At 34.4% G+C, this 19,694-nt stretch overlaps 1 protein-coding gene across 1 annotated transcript in view; it reads right to left on the bottom strand.

The window, feature by feature from the left end:
• ADGB (androglobin) overlaps window positions 1-19,694 on the bottom strand; it is a 121,708-nt gene that overhangs the window by 79,672 nt on the left and 22,342 nt on the right. The window contains exons 4-9 of the mRNA XM_010584512.1: window positions 18,038-18,109; window positions 16,572-16,760; window positions 10,090-10,229; window positions 8,712-8,798; window positions 6,835-7,037; window positions 5,108-5,236 (exon numbers count right to left, since the gene is read on the bottom strand). Coding sequence (XP_010582814.1) covers window positions 5,108-5,236; window positions 6,835-7,037; window positions 8,712-8,798; window positions 10,090-10,229; window positions 16,572-16,760; window positions 18,038-18,109 — 820 coding nt within the window. The remainder of the gene's footprint in view (window positions 1-5,107; window positions 5,237-6,834; window positions 7,038-8,711; window positions 8,799-10,089; window positions 10,230-16,571; window positions 16,761-18,037; window positions 18,110-19,694) is intronic.

The following is a 19,694-nucleotide window of genomic DNA, read 5'->3' as shown; positions in this document are numbered from 1 at the left end:
CTGAAGGGAGATTAAAAGTCTAAAAAAATATAATACTAGAAACATAGGTCTGTGGTTTGACCTAAAAGTCAGCTCAAAAAGAAGGATATCTATTTATCTCTATTTTTCCTTAGTCATCTAAGAAAGCATGTGAAGACAGGATTTCAGTACACAGGTTGTGACAACTGTTTTTCATCAGAAGGTTTTGCCCTTCAGCTCCACCTCAAATACAGGATAACTGCTTCCTGTGTTTAGTAAGTATTCAACTGAAAGTTACTGTAAGAATAGGTATTTGCTGTGAAATGGAATAAACCAATGCTGTCTGCATACAAAGAAAAAAGGGAAAGAAAAAGAAAAGGGAAAAGAAAGGAAAAGGAAAGATAGGCAAGTGGCCGAAAATACAATTTGTCAGACTTGAAGTCCCTTTATTTAGAAGGTAAGCAATGGTTTTTTCTTAAAGAAGTAAGATTTCTCTGCATCTTAAATATTCTTTCAGAAATTCAATTACTCAAATATAAGCTGATGGTAAGTCAGTTACTTTCCAGTGGATTCTTAATATTTCTCACTGCATGCTTGTTATTCCTGTGTTAACCACAGTTCTTGTATTAGCTGTGTGTTTCAACTTATTCAAAAGCAAGGCTATAATCTAGGTTTGATCTCAGTCCCAACTGATAGATCTGATCTGTTACAAATACAGCAGTAGTAGCTACGATGTCCTACACATTATGGAACAGTATGTGCCACAAGGCACACCAAACTCATTGCTTGTGAGAAGTATTTCTCAAATAAAAGTATATAATCAAATACCAGGTGGAATGTAAAGCTGTCATACTCAGTCCAGGTGGGTTGTGAAATAAAATGTCTGCAGGGCAGACAATAAAGAGCAATGAACAAATTATTAGAGCATGCAGCTGATTGACCAGGCACGCCATATTCACTTTAATAATACTATTACAGTACTAGAAAGATTTTGTATATTATGCCAGTGCCTTTTAAAATTAATATAGAATTTGACCCTTTATCACTGTACAAAAAATGAGGAGGATGTATGCAAATTATTTGCCACCAAGTGTATTGTTGATTAGTGTGAATTCAGCACCTCGGTAAACTAGTTAAATCTGATAGCCTTGATAAAATTGTATTATTAGATGAAAAATGTTGTAACATATGGTAAAACAAACCAGTCAGATTCAGCAGAGCCTATTATTTATAACCATCAGTGTGGATTTAAGAATTCTGCCGCGCTTTGTTAAAAATTTCTGAATCCTTGTAGCTGCTTATGTTTCACATTTGTGGCTTTGCAACTTCATTTATAGAGAGTGAGTACTACACAACTTGAACAAATGTTCAGTCCCTGGGAGAAGGGAAAGTATCATTTGAATTGATCCTTGTAATATATATATTTCCAGCCACTTAAAAGGAAAGGCCAGGAATGAAAATTGTTGCTTTTAATAGTTCTTAACTTTTTATTTTTTTAAAAAATCATAGGTTTTGAAGACTCACAAAGAATTTTCCCCCTGTATCTTAATGTTTCTTTTAAATATTTATTTGTCAAACGAGAGCTGATGCTGAGTTTTAACTTTCCAAAACACTTCAGTTGGCTTTCAATATCCTTCTTATCAGGTGTGCAGCTCCTATGTTAACCTCTGCTGTTGTGTTAGGCATGGATTAGCTTTGCCTATTGGAGGGTATATTTTTAGTCTTCAGAAAAACAACCTACGTGCTTTTCAGAATTGACATAAATATTGCAGAATGATAATATGCATTTGAAAATACAGAACACAAAATATTAAGCTCTGGTCCCTACTTAAAAGTCAAAACTCTTTTGAATAGGCAAAAGGAAAATGAAAAAACTTCAGTTACGTGTTATGTAGCTCATTGACTCTGATGGTTAACATTACAGATCTACTTGTATGGTTTCAGAAATTTTTAAACATAGTAATAGTCTCTCAACACTGCTGTGACACAGAAAATATTATTATCTTTAATTACAAAACTGGTACCAAGGCACAATGAGAGTTAGCAAAAATAAAAGTCTGGTATGTACAATAAACTCCCAGATTCCTGGCTAGTGCCCCCTCCAGTGGAATAGTATTCCCTTTCCAGCAGTTGAGAAATTATTAGGAAAATCATTAGTCTAGAAACATAAATGGAAAATGCAGCCATAGCTCTTTATAGGAACAAGAGGCCTAAGTAGCTCATATCATATCATCATAAAAACTCTTTATGGAATGAATGGACTCCCTAGGTAAGAAAGGAGAAATGGTTAGTAGAAGAAAAGGCTGCTGAGTGGAAAAGTGCAGATTGTGTGCTAAAACGGGCCAGTAGGAACATACAAATTGTCTACAAAGCTTCCTGAGGACTGGCTGGCTGATAAGCCACAGGAGCAGAGAGCTGGTTGCTCTCAGGAAGAGCCCTGACTGATCAGGTGAAGGGCTCGTTATTCTGCTGGATCCACATAATAGGATGAATAGAGAAACAGGTTCAATGCTGCAAGGATCCTGAAATTCATACTGTATTTGGGGGATGCAGCAGGCATTGGTCTGAGTGTTCAAGTGATTCAGAAGTGTATTTGTACATTTGTATTGGGTCTGGCTGGGATGGAGCTAACTTCTTTCAGAGGAGCCTGTTCGGTGCTGTGTTTTAGGTATGTGACCAAAACAGTGTTGATAACGTGCCGATGTGTCAGCTATTGCTGAGCAGAGCGCACATAGCATTAAATCCTTCTGTTTCTCACTATGCTGCCCCAGTGAGTGTGCTGGGGGTGGGCAAGAGGCTCAGTCCTTCTCATTCTCTCCCCCATCCCACTGGTGGGGATTGAGCGAGTGACTGGGCAGGGGATTAGCTGCCAGACAGCATCAACCTACCACAACGTTATAATCCACACAAAATCAAAAAGCCTGTAAGAGAAGTTTCCAAATACTTAGAAGTAACCGGTATGTCAATGTGTATCAAACTAAACAAAGTAACGAATATACAGTGTAATGAATACTAAAGGTTTTGCCGTTTTAGAAATAAAATAGAAATGCTTCAAGACTAGTTAAATATCTCTTTAGAAATAATTCATATTTATCAGAGAAAGAAGAACAATTCCCTTAGAGTCCTCACACTCAATAGGCAGAGTGAAAACTTACAGTAGGGAAATAAGCACTTTTGTGGTGCTGGAAATTAAATACTTTTCAAGCCACTTACATTAAAAAAAAAGAAGAAAAAAGAAAAAAAAAAGCTATTGCATTAAGTAAAGCCACTGTTACAAAGCTCCTAAGAACAATTCAGAAACTTCTTACAACTACTGCCTCTGAAGTCTGACTTTGTATCTAGCCTTAGTTTCAGATGTTACTTCATGCACAACAATGGTTCTACTGTCCTGGGCCACTCTCTGCAGACCATATGTCTCATAAAGCCTGCAAGCTTTTTCTCTTGTGGCTACAATCTCACAACAAAATGCATTTTAATTCAGTATTATTTCAAATTGCAGTTCTCTCTTTTTTTTTTCCCCTTGTGGTCTAATAATCTTAAATTTGCTCCATATCTTACAGCCCCTGACTTTACAATCTTCACATTTACTTCTGTTCAAATTCTTATCAAGTTTATTAGTGAGATACCTACCTCTTACTCTTTTTCAAAACTCTTTTCTGGTTCAGACTTAGGATAAAATAGTTCTCTAACCATCATATTTGAGCCCTGAGCTAATACTCTTTCTAAATAACCTCTTCACAGGCCACTAACTGTCTTTCAGAAAACAGCATAAACTGTGCCTTAAATGGCAGAATAAAGATCAAAATGTCATGTTGATTTTCATATGGAAACACTGCCTGATGATTTTTAATACTCTTTCACTCATTTTGCACAATTTCTAGAATTCATCACTTGGATCCTTCTGCTTCACCTTTGCTTTCTTTTCCCCACAACATGCTTGAGTACTGGTCACGTTCCTTATATTCATGTGAAATGCCTCATTTCCTATTCCACAACTATTGCCACTGAAGCAAACTACGTTCCTGCAACACATTTTAAAATTTACTGCTGTTTAACTCCTTTAGTAGTAAACAAGGTAGGAATTCAAATTACTATAGTTGCTGATGACAAACAGCAGTATTGGTTTGATATAAATTAAAATTATTTAAACCACCAATTTTAATCAGTATTTAAATCAAGAAGCAGGATTTACATAGTTCCGAAGAATCTGATTTACATCATTCTTGTTATACATTTTTACTTTGTAGTTATTTCCCCAAAGAAAGATGCTCTATTCTCACCTAATGATTTGCAGCTAGATAGTATTCCACCTAATAAATATGTTTCCTTCTGCTAGCCATATGGAAATGTTACATGTATGCAAATATAAGCAACAACAAAAGCAAATCAGCTTAATGTATATTTATGAAGATTTTCTATATTTTATGCTAGTAAGCACGACATTTCTTATTGACTGATTAGTTGACCAATTAGTATTTACTTGTGGTTTGTTTAAACTGTATTTTGTTTTGTTTTGGTTTGTTTCTTTTTTTTAAATATTAAATTTAAATGCACAAAGCAAGAATTTACTTAATATTTATGCTAACATGGAGGTATCAATACAAAAAATAAATCAATCAAGATATATTTCCAGGACAAAGGAAACAAATTTATTAAGCAATTAAATAATGGAGTGAATTCTAATGAATATTTCTGCCCACCCCGCCCCTCTCCCTACCCTTCAATTAAGAAGCATTCCTGCTCTTTCCAATTGCAATTTACTGAATAAAGTAGATATTGAACAAATAAGTTATTAGAGGAAGTTTTTTTTTAAAAAAAAATTATTTTTAATACAGAAAGACAGTTTACACTAGAACAAATCTTGGTCCTACATGACTGGCCAACAACTTCTAAATATTCTGCATAGATTTACTTTACCTTTTGATATCAAACACAAATTACTGCACTATTATCCTTAATATAAGTTATAGGATTCTAATAGGCTGGAATTACTTCAGTCTGTAATATAGCCTGTAAAGAACTGCAATTTTTTAAAAATTAGTATATTTAACCTCCCCCCCAATTAAGTTCAAAAACAAATAAAAGCAAACCCCTTTGCTTTACATATATCTCCTCTTTGTATTTTTAGCTTCAAAAGAATAGGACTTACTTTCAGTTAAGGCCTGAAGAGAACGTTGCGCATCTGCCAACATCTGTGAAGACTGATGTCCTAACTTGTTTTTTTCTTTCTCTCCTTCTCTGCTTTTCTTCTTTCCATTTTCTCTCTGCTCTGCTTTTTCTATTAAGCAAAATAAAGACTAAATATTTTTCTTTTTCAGATACAAAATTTCAGTCATAAAGTCTCATACTGTGTAAATGCTTTAATGACATTTTAGATAAATTTAAAAAAAAAAATCAACCACAAACCATTCTAAGTCAGAAGAGTTGAGATACAATAAAGAACTATTGTCATTCAGTTTGAAAAAAATTAAAAATAATTCTGAAGATGTAAATGCAGATTTACTGAGAAGGGGCCAGGAAGGCTTCAGTCCCACCTTCCAGTTAGTCCACAACTCTCATGTCCCTACTATAGTGTTTGGAATTCCTGAATTCCTGGCACTGTGTCAAATAATTTCTTCATATCCTTTCTCCTGTGCATCAGTAATTTCAAAAAAAATCTAACATAGATGAGGCATAGGTTCTCAATGGACATGGAAGAAGAAAGTCTCCCACAGTCAGAACCTTCTTTCAAGCCTTAGGACTTAGACTGTAGGAAAATAGATTTCTAATGAAAAAAAATCCCAAACATTAATAAAGCATCTGAACAGAGCTTGTAGCCTCAGAGTTGGAGATTACAGAGCTGTATCGTAACATAATGCTTCCCTGATTCTTAGCTGTTTCAGTTACTAATAGAAATTCTAAGTCTTAGGCAGGATTAAATATACAAAGTTTTCTGGGAATAAATTACAGCACCCTGCTGGAGGAATGACAGTGCTGTTCTCAGTGGCTGCATCCCTGTGCATGTCCATTCCAAACTCTGAAACATCTACTATGCTGGTGGGTGGGTCATAAAATGATAGCAAGAATTCCTAAGAAGAGAGAATACCCCCTCAGCCAGGTCTTTTCTAACATTTTTATAACACTTTTGACATTAGGACATAGTATTTGAGATTCAAAGTGGGGAAGGCACAGGTTTTTCTGAAAATCTAGGAAGAAAGAGAAATTTTAGTATATGACTTATACCTTCCAAAGACATTAGAAGTGTTGTGAAATTGCATCCACGCCTTCAAGTTAGAAACAGCAACTAAGAAAACTCAGTCTCAAATATAAACACTGAAGAACAAATAAATTTCTAAACCTAACTTTTTTCATTTAAATGCAAATAGGATTAGCAGCTCTTGAAGAAAATTAATACCTGTACCTAGTAGCATAAACAGAAAAGTTGCTATAAATAAAAACGCAGGTAATCATTAGAATATACTTGTCAGAACCCCCTGCAAGTAATCACAGTTTGTAACACCCATTATGAAATGTATTGATGGTCAGAGCAGTGTTGCCTTTGAGGAAACTGTAACCTCTCTGTTATCCCTTTGCAAGGAACCAGTCTTTAGAGAAATGGCTGTGACACAGAGCTGAACAAGTCTCTGCCATAAAATGAAGCTTTTTTTTTGGTAAAATAAGAGACTAGTACTGCTTCTAATAAGATTTATAGTTAAAAAAACGCAACCAAATAAACAAACAAACTGTCTTGAATTTACACCATTGCAACATGTTCACTGTAACAACAACAAACCCACAGCATGTGGCATAATAAAGACATACAAATTTGAAGCCAGAGGTTATGCTAACTTTATTTATGCTTGGCTGACAAAGATAACACTACCTAAAATTACAGACCTTTGCCAATTTTATCAGCTTTCTCAGGTTTATCAGACTGGTTATTCACAGATGAAACTTCATTTTTTAACTCTGAGACTTTGGCCTCTTCAGGTTTTGTATCTGACTGAGGAATATCAAGTTCTGGAGTCTTCTGATCTGGCAACTTGAATTCTGGCACAATCTCTTTCAAAAAGCACCAGACTTTGTCCAAGTATCCAGGCCTTTAAAAAAAAAACAACAAACAAAACACACGTATATGTCAATGATAATGATATCTGCAATAAGAAGAGAAAGTGTGATTTTCATTTAGACAACACTATAGTACAACTGACAGTCCAGCTCTCAGAAAAGTTACTGGGTTGTTTTAGTAAATAAAACACACTTGTCCAATTTTGTGTATCAGCCAACTTGTTAAGAGATAGATTATGGACAGACGCAAAAAGAAAGAGATAGTGGCTAGAGAAGCACGTAAATAAAGCATCCTTGCTAAAGCTTTTTAGTAGATAAAAGTTGCAGCAGGACAATTTGCAGACCACTTTGCAACTACACCGTATAATAACTTGATTCTGGGTCTCTACATTAAAAACCTTCTCAAAGGTACCAAAGGTTCCAATCTAGGTTTTCCTAACTGTTTCAGCACACATAGTTCCATGCCTCTTCCACTGATTCCACCAGCTACAACAGTTTTTTGATATGACATGATAGTTGCAGCCATACTGGTTCTCCACAGAAAATCAGTGATTCCAGAAATAATCTAAAACTGAATGAATTGTTCAGGGCCATGAATAAGCTTCATGCAAGCTAACTGCATGCAACCTTTTTTTAAAAAGAAAAAAAAATTAATTAATTGTACAATGAGCTAAAGCCATCTTATACTACTATCGCGAAGACTATGGTATTCACATTTTCTTGTTCCAGAATAAAATATATTTCCAGTAAGTGCCAGAGCTGTGAATAGTGTTTTTTGTTGTTGCAGTTGTAAAACTAACTACATAAAGAAACAAAATTTAGGTTACTTAGGAATCTATGTCCATGGGCTACATATGCACTACTGTAAGACACAAATATATCAAAAACCTAAATTGCAAGCAGAGCTTGGGAAATAAAAAATGCTGAAATAGGGGCTAAAATAGCCTTTGACTGAACTTATTTAATACTGAAATACTGTTATAAATAAACAGTTATACCTAAATAAATTATATATAAACCAAAACTATTTATTATCTCTGTATTCATTAGAATGTATACATGAAAAGCCAAAAAAGTATAAGGTAAAAAAGAAAGTCTAAATATTTAGTGCCTGTATCCCAGTCATTTATTCAGTAAAAAGAATGTCAAGCTGGAAAATTAGAATGCCTGTTCTTTAAAACCACAAAATGGACTTAAAATGCACAGGAAACAAGAAAAATGTTATTATAGGTTGGAAATACTATTTTGGGTTGGAAATAAAAGTATATCAACTGTTCCAATTTAAAAGGTGAAAACACCATACTAGCTGAAGTTGATTACTTCCAAATTCATGATGTATACTTTGTATAGCACATTCAGATACAAAGTATGTGGCAGACCTTTTGAATCTGTATATTAGATGAAACAGATTTCTCTAACCCTGTTTTCACCACAGTGTTTCATATTAGTTAAAAATAAATTAATTTTCTAAAGAAAAGGCATCAGCTTAACATGATAAAAAGCTTTACAAGCAATTATATGACCTACAAAGAAAAACACAATAAAATTCCATTCCCTGAAGGCACATTTCTCAAGTGCCAGAACTAAAAATTGTACACTTCCCAAAATTGATGTTGAAGGACTTTTAGGGCTCAGCTTTTTTTTCATAATGCCTTTTGAGTTGTTTAATATTTAATTCTGTATGTAAATTGTTTAACAGAACTTACTGGAGAGGAATAACTTCTGGTATCCATCCAGTCAGTGTATGCAGAACTGTAAATTCGTCCAGCTCTCTTTTTCCAGTTTCATGTATACTATAAAACAAAAGTAAACATTATACAGAAATGTAATATAACCAACACACAGTAAACTCTGTAGGCTACATTGCTTTCTGTAGGAGTGAGACCATATGCAAACAGAATAACTTGCTGAAAAACAAGTCATCACATGCAATTGTAGGAGTTTTCCAAAGCACTGCTGAATACTAGCCTACAAAGTCAAATTTGCTTTTATGCCTTTGCACCAGGCCCATTCTTTTAGTGTTCCCTCCGACACACCGGCATAGTTTCAAAATTGTTAGCAAGCATACTGTGTATATTTGCATACAGTAAAGCCTCTTTTTCCACGGTTGGAGAAGTGGGGTTTAAATCCCTTACGCTAGAAAGTGGATACGAATCTAGAACTTCCATCTCCTGAGCAGCTGCTCTAACTCCCAGGTTATTATGCACAACTTGGCTGTATTTCCAGTGTACCACACTCCACTCTTTCAAATCAATACAGTCTCCTACTCTCTGGAGAGATTTCCGTCCATAGATCCTGAGAGGACAAAGGCTAAAGATACCAGCACTTGGCCATGACTAACCCTCGTGCTTTGGAGAAACGCAGTATTTCAAACACGTTCCTGCAAATAGAGTTTCCTAACAGGCACCTGCAAGTAACATCCTAAACTGTGTAGAAGTACTTTAGATCACTCTTCCAACAAACATAACTTGATATGACCAGAATAGGGAAGCTTGACTACCCAGATCGGTGTTTGGAATTCTTTTCTGAAGTTTAGTCATTTAAACACCTGGTGTTCATTGCGTATCTCAAAGGAACCTGTGGCCATAGTTGTCAATCACTGCACCATGAGCCACATTCTACTTTCCAGGTCAGTTTTAGGGAATTGGATCACCACACAGCGCACAGCAGCAGAACTGTAGCAAAAGCATCAAAAGTAGCTTACAATACTCTATTTTCAGTATTGGTTAAGCCAATATTAAGGTCGTCAATTAAAACTTCATTAAAAGTTCTTGGACATTTCCATTGGGCAGAAAAACACATGTGAAGCTTTTTAGGAATAATGTCAAACAGGGACCATACTCCAGTTCCTTTGCAAAGTTTTCTGTGCATAAATTTACAAACACATCTAAAAAGGAAACACCGCACCTTCTGTAGCTACAGGGGATTTTGCTTTACTGATTTACGGTGTCAGCTTTCAGAAAAGTATATGTTCATCACTACAAAATTCTTAGTAAAATATATTTCCCAAGTATACTAAACCAACTTTCTGAAAATTCTGTGTGACTTCACAAAACAAACTGAAAGGGAGATGACTAAACATACCTAGTATTTGCCAGTTTAATGATAGCTTTGGACAGCAACATTGGCCAAAGTTCAATTTGACAGGTTGTAGCTGGTAGTAACAAATTATCCTCTTCATTGAAAGGCATAGTGTCATCCACAGTGATCTTTCTCCAGCACCCCTGTGATAGAGGGAAGGAGAGGAAAGAAGAATGAAAACACTGAGTTTGTGGGCTGGAAACAGAACATGTGTGTAAGAGAACTTTTAAGCCTTTCCCAAGAACCCAATTGTACTGTAATTTGATTTACATTACAGATGGTTTTAAAAGAAGTTCTCATATTATATCCAAGAAGCATGGAAACAGTATTCATAGCATTTTATTACTGCTCTGACTTATTTCAGAGGTTAATCTAATTGCAGATATTTCCAAATAAATTTCCTCTCATATGTTTACTCCATCATGTGTATGCGTTCATTGCTGTTTCTTCAGTAGCCATGACAGATGCCTGGGAAACAGCAATATTTAAAAAAGGCTTAACTAAGATATCAGTTTTGCAAATGCCTCCTTAAGGTCTTAGTCTGGAAAATACTTGTGATATAAGCAGTCCCCCTTGATTCCCAAGAAATACCTGGGAATGTTGGCTCCAGTGGTTAGTGTCCTGGAAAGCATTAAGACCTGTATCTTATATAACACTATAGGAAACAACACCAAATGACTGAATGTAACAAATATCCATATTTCCAGGAGAAGAAACAAACAGGTAAGACAAGATACTGATGTCTTCAATACCAGATATTTAATTAGTAAATTGAGCTAGTATCCCACAAAATAATCTTGCCTACCCTTCTCCAAAAAAGTCTCTCTCCTAGTGATTAAGACGTAATGAGAGGCAAAGGAATTAGTGGAGCAATAGCAAGTACTTCTGTTAGCTCACCTACAAAATGACAAAGAATGACCAAATCACTAAAATGTTCACTATATGTTATCAGAGAGGGCAAAATTACTGTGCTCTGCTTGTAACTAAACTGTGGCTTCAAGCTGAAATGCCCGTCAATTAACTCTATACTAGTTCTATAGGTTTCAGAAGAAAACAAATTTAGGCCATATGGCAGAGATACCCCAAAAGCATAAAAGAGGCTAATATTTTTTTAAGATAAAAACTATTTCCTGACAGCCAAAACTAAATCTTAAAATTTCCCAAGTTTGAAAAGGACCTAGTAAGTGAACTAATCACATATTCATCTCCTTCTTCAGTAATTCCTGAAGTTTGATAGAGAGCAGTACAAGTTGAAAAGTAAAGGAAAAGATTGAGGAGTTATTTGGTTTTCTGTAGCTCCGGACATTTTTTAATTCACAGTAGTAATTCTGTGCATGTAATTTTTAAAAGGAAACAGCATTTTTTTTGCGTATGTAGCACCATTTAAAAATTTTTCTCCTCCTCACCAACTGCTCACCTTTTATACTTAATAAATAACAGAATCCATATCGCAATTATTTTGCATCAGTGATAACCTTTTTACAACATTTCACTACTAACTCTAAAAACAATTATGCTGTTTTAAGGAGATAAGACACCAAGAGAAAGAAAGAAAAATACGTGGGGCAGAAGGTTTATGGACAGCAAAAGAAATCTGTAGGTGAGAAGAAATAAAGAAACAAATTCAATAAACCTCAGGAATGCAAAGTGGAAGTAGGATGTTGGGTAAAACTGAAAGAGTATTGTTCCGATTATGTGAAAAACTATTATCCATAGGTTTGATCTGGTGGACGGCAATCCCCTCAGAACTCAATATAGCATTTTACTGAAATCAGTTCATTATCTTCCACTGTGCTTTCTCTCTCTTTTCATTTAATTTTCCACTTTCTCCTGTGAAATCTGTTTCTCCTCTATCTCTACCGATACTTGTCTTTTCTCATTTGCACATTTTCTTTAATATTCCACCATTTGACCCTCTTTTTCCTCCCTGTTTTTTCTTTCTGTGAAATACAGCTGTACAACCAGACAGAGGAAAAGAAATGAAATAAACCCAAAGGCCGGAAGAAAACCAAACCAAAACTGACAAAGAAACTAAAACACCCTGGTAACTCCTATAGACGCTTTAAAATGAGGTCTTTTATCACATGAATACACAACCTCTGCAGCATTAAATCCACACAGAGAATAACGTCCTCTGCTGAGGAACCTGGGCAACATCATTTCTGCCTTCTCAAATGCAGGCAACTCTTATTCTCTCTATGAATATAAGTTATTCTGTACATGGAGGCAGTAGTAAGGGATGAGAAAAGCACAGGCATGTAAATCAGCTAAGTGTTCCCCCTTACAAGAAAGTTAAGAGATTCTTCCAGTTTTAACTGTTTTTCCTATTTCTTCTTCAGTGATGGCTAGCTGACATGTATCAATAGCAACTGCATGAAACTTCCTTTTAAAATATTATATTTGATCTACACTGTATTAGAACTGTATGTCTTTCTTAATACAAATACATGGTGTAGGATTATTTAGAAATGAAATTAATACGCTCAGGGTTTTATTCCCTCTCAAGAGACATGTATCAAACAGCAACGTGCATAAGTGCAGCCATTCAAAAGCTCTCCCTCGCTTTGTTTGCATTTATGTTGATTCCAAAAGATGGACAGACTCATAAACAATTTAACAGAGTGATGAAGAAGTAAAAGAAATCCCTCCTTACTTTTATTCAGAGGAAGTTTTTATACTACAACCACTAGAGTAATGGTTTCCAGCATAGAAATAGAATATGAGCAATTTTCCAAGGGTCCTGAAAGTGTTTGAGTAACTATTTTTTCATTTGTAACTGTAGAGATTTCTGAAAGAACTCTGCACTGAGGTGTTTCTGAGTGACATGCTGCATGCAACTGCGAGGGTTTCTCCACAACTCCAACACGAAACTTGGCCAGCTTATCCATCTGAGGCAGTGACCTGCTGCTGCCCCTCTCCAGGAGCATCATCTGCTGCAGATGTGATGCAAGTTCCTTTATTCTGAAGTTCTAAAAACATTGTGAGATGGGAAGTTTGTGCCTTCTCCTTTTGTAGAGCAACACTAATTATCTCAAATAATGGTAAACTGGAGACTTGCCATGAAGACCATTAGGAAAACAAAATCTCTTCACTCTTTACCAAATTTTATATATATATATGTATATTCTCTTCCTCTCCTCTGGTATACTTTTCTGTCTCCTATTGTTATGCATTTAAGAGTGTTGTCCTTGAGTATTCTGACCTGCACTCTTACATAACATCTTCCAAATCCTTCCATTAACCACATCAGCGCTTTTCACAAACACAGCCCTCACAAAACTTTTCTCCCCAAATTTAAGAGTTTCATTCTTGTACTTATTATTGCTCTTTCTTTTGACTGCCTCCTATTGGCTGGGAACATCTTCTCAAGACATCTCTATTTTTATTTTTTTTTACTGTGGGTTAAAACCAAAAAAAGCCTCCAGGTTGTTCTTTCCCTATTCTCCTCTTCTCTTCTTGCGTTTCCTTCAGTCTTTGGTGGTTCCTTTTTACTGTATGAGGTTTTTTCCCATGCATATATATTAATAACATATTCTCCCAGAAAGCAAAATGAGCAATTTTTTTTTTTTAAATTACTTCATCACACTTCAGGGATATAAAGAAATGCTGAATATACCATTTCCCTCAAAAATTCTTTTAATATTTAATTGCCTTTTCTTCTAATTAATTATGCCATATTTTGGATTGAATTACTCTAAAGTAAAATTCTAGCTATTGGACCTTTTTGTATTTCACTGAAAAGTTCTCCACTAGGATTATCTTCTTTTCCATTTGTAACTGACTATATGCAATGCCTTTGTAACCTCTGTCAAGCTGGAAGACACCCAAGTTAAACACATGACAGCCTAAAGTCTAAATGATACTGAAACTTTGGAAAATAATCCAGGTGTCTCCCATTGGTTTTTGGTCCCATGACATACATTTTTGCAGAGCAGTCTTAGCTGTAGTCATGGAACTTTCCTTGCAGAAACTGGGAGTTTTAGTCCTTAACAACTGAGAAGGAACGAATATTCTGTTCTTCTACCCCTTCCTTAGTGCTCTAACCACCACATTTTATGCAAAAGGAGAGGTGGCAGCCATCTGACAAAAGATATGAACTTTCTGTAACTTTTCATGCACTCTCACAGAATAATCTAGTGTTTGATATCTGCATAGACAGGTATACCTAATACAAAGCCTAAGTCAGCTGCTTAACTTCCAGGAAAACTCTCAGAAACTCTGGATGTTTGTTTGACTAATTCTGATAGCTCCTCACTCAGTATGTGAGACAACTTAATCACCCTTGGAAAAAAACCACACCTATCCCCACTGACAATAACAGACCACTTCACCACCTAAATTCATCTATGTAAATTCTGCTGCTGGAGACAGTTGGTGTGGTGATGCCTAAAGCAGGTATCTCAAGCAGGCACTCTGAATACATCCATAGCTTACCTATGAAAATGTTTAATTTGAGTAGCTGAACCTTCTAAACCTACTCTGTTAGAGACGATCATGTTTGGTCAATTCACATTGTGCCAAGGAAGATATATTTCTTTCAGCCTTCCAATGCACAGACGGAATATTCATTGAATAACTTCTTGTTGGTGTTTTCTTTCTTAACCTTGCTGTTTATGTTTTTATTATCAGTAACTTGTGATAGCCTGTTTTTAAATATTGTGTATCAGTACTATTAGCAACTTAAATTTCATTAGTACCTTTGGCCTGCTTAATCAGCTGTCTGCATTGTCTTGGCTGTTCACTTGTATTCATGTGCATTAATTTTTGCTTTTTTTAAAAAAAACAACTTTTACACATTCTTTTTTAGGTTTTGTTTCCTTATTTAAGTACAAGTTTTTCTCTTTCCATGAATTCTGTCTTTTTAGAAGTCCAAAGGGATGCCTTTAAGTTTTCATTAACACTTCCAACTTTATGTTTCCAACTGACTGTGTCAAAAATATTTTCAAGTTTGGGTAACTGGAAGTTTAACAGGGTCAATTACACATCTTAGTGTTTTGTGACATATTCTGTTTCCAAAAGACAAATGTAACCAGAATAACCCTAACAACATAGACAACTTCTAACTTTCAGGTCAGTGATTATTTCTTTATTTATTAGTATGAGGTTCAATATTAAATTAAGCATTCCCTGTTGACTGTAAAATGCGTTAAGAAGCTATTGTCTGTTATCTTTAGAAACTCCATGGGATGTTTTGGTTTTACCAGTACCTCTTCAGTAAATGGTCCTCACATGGGAAGTCTTTAATCACCTTTAAATACAATTGGATACAAATAGCTCTGTAAAGCCAGCCAACAGAGTTACTTAAACAATAAAAAACATTCTTAATCCTAATACACCAGAGGTGTGGGCGACTTGTCTGCCTCTACTAACATTTGCATCAAACCTCCATATTCTATCATTCACTACACAGGAACAGAAATATTTTTAATATTATTTCAAAATAATTAATGCATGCACAAAAGAAATCAGCAGATTAAATTAAGACTGAAACAAAAATGGGGTAAAAGTTACCCAGTGAGAATTTAAATCACACAGTTTGTAGTGCAGTGCAAACCTCACAATCAGTCTTCATATTTTTCTCTCTACCAAAAATGAAATGAAACATACCTTATTATATAGTAAAAGACAAACAATGCTGAGAATTCAAGTGGTAAAAGGAATTTCAATTCAGGTAGCACACACAGATGATGCTTAGTATTGTCATAACATCTTGAGACACAGAGTAAAAAAAGCCCCCAAAATATCAACAAGAAGTATTTTCATAAAACAAAAAGGTATAAGAAAGAAACAAAAGAAAGAAAATTTCTTTAAATGTGCTAAATCAAAAACAGCTTACATCGGACTATAAGAGGACAGGTGGTTTAGAAATCAAACCCTGTAAATATAGGATGTAATGTATCACATGCAGCTGAAAGAAACTACAAATGGTGAAAATTAATCACTTCTTAAATCAACATTATTTTAACCACTCGTTACATGATACAGAATGAACCAGTTATTTTCTGTCAAATATATTGAAATTGTGCTTTGGGCTAAGGAATAACATTGAAAACTGCTGTTTGACACAAAAAAAATGTCACAAGTATCAGAAAAGTTATTTCAATAGTTTGAACATATGTAACATTAGCAACTGTCACTATTGGATCCTCTTTCTATAATGTAATAAACAAATGAACTCAAATGTAGTATCTTGCTGCAGTGCCCAGAGGAAAAAAAAAATCTCCTAACAATCAGCAAAATTCTACATAAGCTATGAAAAAAGAATATTGCCTTTTCAAGCAATAACTCCATTTTATCAAGTTCTAAGTTGTACAAATATCACAAGAACTGTAAAAGGCATTTTTTTTAACATGCATCAGCAATTTGTCAATGCTTCTACTCCTACAAATCCAGATCTTTTAAATAATAGTAAATACTTACCTAAGCATTAAAATTTGCCATGCTAGCTGCATAATATTTATATATTGTTGGAGGGAAGTACTCACCATCCAATAAAGTTTCACTACGTATTTTCCATAGCTATTGTACAGTGGTATGTGTCCCTTGGTAGCTTTACATAAGGCATAAATGTGTTCCCATGGCTTCCAAAAAAGTGTGGATGTTCCATTAGTTAAGGCCTTTTCATTATATATCCTCCAAAGTGCATAAATTTCACTTACAATCCACCTCATCAGCTGAAAACAGAGATAAACAGAAAAAAAAATGTTTTTCGACTTACATCTTTTAGAAAAATTAAATCAAGGTATATTATAATGATCAAAGAATAAAAAAGATCCTGTTTTAAATGAATAAGTGACATAAAAGTATAGCTATGGTTTCATGCAAAAATTAATTTCACTGACACAACTTCTCTTAAAATCATTAATAATATCTACCTACCATAACACAAAACTTAGTTTCTTTAAGTAAAGGCACAATCTAAATTATGCTGTTCATCATTTACCAAAGAAAATGAGGACATATGATTTCAAAATAAACTATGTTAGAGGACTTGTGAACTGTCACTTGTTTAATTACTTATTACTAGATATAGCTCCTAAAAATCAGTATTGGCTTTAATACTTGTTATTTGTACTCAGTAAAAAACAATCCTAAATCATTAAAAGTATTTAATAATTTTTAAAATAGAAGCTTTAACTAATCATGCTTTAGTGCATGTGTTTTTCTAACATGCAGATTTCTGATATGTGCTATAGTTTCACAAGTATTACCAGACTGTTACAGTGATTTATATAAACAAGAATGAGAATAAGCTTTCAGTACAAGAAACTGCCCTAAAATTAATTAGTGGTTCTGTGGAGAGCAAAATTTACATCATCTGTTTTCTGGTGGCTTCCTCCCGTACAGTTTCTCTGGTGCTGAATTTTGAATTTGCATTGAAGCATTGAATGAAATAGAAATTATGAATATTGTATTTAGTAAGGCACTCAGATGCCTTGCTTCCATCTGCTTTATATTTTCCCCTGATCTGTCGAAATCCAGTAAATATTTATTCAACTCTGGAGAGAAGGAAAAGACTGGCTGGGTGACAGACATTTGCACATACATGCAGGCACACTAAGAACATGACATCAGAAAAGCTTGAACAAAAAATAAAAATCCTTTCTAGTACAGCTTTTATTTGGTCTTATCTTTAGATAATATTGCCCAGTAATAATCTTTGTAGTTCATAGACTACGTTGGGTTTTTTTAAAAAAAGAAAACATGTTTGGAAAATCTCTTACCATCATTGATTTAATTTTTCAAATTCTAAAAAAGGTAAACACTAGTTATACAAATCTAGATGATTGCTTGCCATTTTATTCCTACAATTCTTTTTTCACTTAAAAAAATTTGTCACAACTTATTTCTTCATGGTAGAAATTTGGAGAGAAATCCAGAAAGTTAAAAAGAGTTAAAAAGAATGAAAGAAAATATTTTTAAAACAGGACATTAATGTATTTCTACCTACCTCACTACAAAATATATGCTCATTTGCTGAAACAAGGTCAAATGAGGTTTCATTTTTGACAACCACAGGAATCTAAAGGAAAGTAAATTAGTTAAGTCCATAGCTAAATTATCTGGAAAAAATTAAATGAACACTAATGTTTAACAGTAGTGACATAAAAATGTTAGACATTTAGCAAACATTCATTAGATGTTTGCAAACCGAAGGCCATCAGTTTGCAAATCTTGTAGCTGCTTTGGTGTTTCTTAATAAAAATGTCTTAAAATGTAGATGTTCAGAATTTTAAAAAACATTATTTTTGCCAGAAGATTTAAAGAGTATCAAATGAAATAATTACATAAGTAAATTGAGATTCCCTGAATTTATTCATAATATTTGCAGTTCTGCATTTAAATCATAATCATAACACTGTCTCATACTTTGAGATTTCCTTGGCCCCCCACCAAGAGTCAAAGGGATTTGTTTCTTCATGGCCAGTTAGATAGTGATATTGTCAGTATGAACACTGCCTTTATCAAACCTTTGACTGTCTTACATAGTTTTGATGACTATTACTTGTTTATACAGTCCATTTTCTTTTTGTAAGCAGTTTAGAAGTAACATACTAGGATTGTAGTTTATTGAACTAAATATATCTGTGCCTCTCATCACGTATTGGTGGCCACCGCTTGATTCTTTGCTTACCACACTAAATAGGCTTGTTTACGCTTTCTTTTATAGTTACTAATAGATTAGGTAGCAACATATATAATCTTAATAGCCTTCCATCACTTGACATTTACATTAATTTTTAACAACTTATAAAATTTCTAGTAATCATAGCTTCTTGACTCAAAATACATCAAAGCATCAAAGTTTTAATCAGGTCTTAAAGAAAGCAAATGCTTTCTTCATAGTGCTGCAAAGATAGATTTTAAAAGCTATTTTAATACAGATACATGTTTCCATGGCTTTCTGGGCTGCCAGTTCTCTTGCCTTCATCTTTCAGATACCTCTACTCAGTTTATGCATTTTGGCAGCGTTTCTCATCCAATCTTTTGGTCTTGTCAATTCCTCCCCTGACCTCCCCCTCTCCTTTCTCCATTAAAAAATTAAACTTGGACCTGTTTAGTGTCTAGTTAATAAAAAATGGAACTGACAAGCTGACAAAAGGAAAACTGACAAGCCTGAAAAAGTTGGAAGGCTGGTCAAAGTGTTTTAAAATTTCAGCATTTCATCTGAAGTAAAAACGCTTTAAAACTTAGATTAGCAACAGCACTGGAGAACACTAACCTTCAAAATGGTAGGCTGTTTATTTTCTTTGCAATTAATTTTAAAAATAAACTGAATAAGACATTTGCATAATTTTAAAATGTTATGGTTACCTTCCAGACAAGTACTGTCAAAGACGTGGACACATTCTGTATGCAGACTGGAGAAGTGCAATAGTTGAAGTGAGAAAAAGTACTATATTTCTGGTAAAGCTAATTCACAGTTTCAGATGTATTTACTTCAGATACTTGCTCAAGGGAAGCCTTAGTTGGAACAAACAGAACTTGTTTTGCCATGACACTGATTTTTAAGTGAGAAAACAAGCACACAAAGTAAAACAGAAAGGCATCTCTCTGTCCAGCTGTCTTCTAAATGAATGTGGAGTTAAAAAGCAGAGCAGACTTGG

This window comes from Haliaeetus leucocephalus, unplaced genomic scaffold (genome assembly GCF_000737465.1).
Source record: "Haliaeetus leucocephalus isolate CR32 unplaced genomic scaffold, Haliaeetus_leucocephalus-4.0 Scaffold992, whole genome shotgun sequence".
In the NCBI taxonomy this organism is placed as follows: Eukaryota; Metazoa; Chordata; class Aves; order Accipitriformes; family Accipitridae; genus Haliaeetus; species Haliaeetus leucocephalus.
The sequence above is the reverse complement of the archived record's forward strand: the minus strand, read 5'-3'. Positions and strand labels throughout refer to the sequence as shown.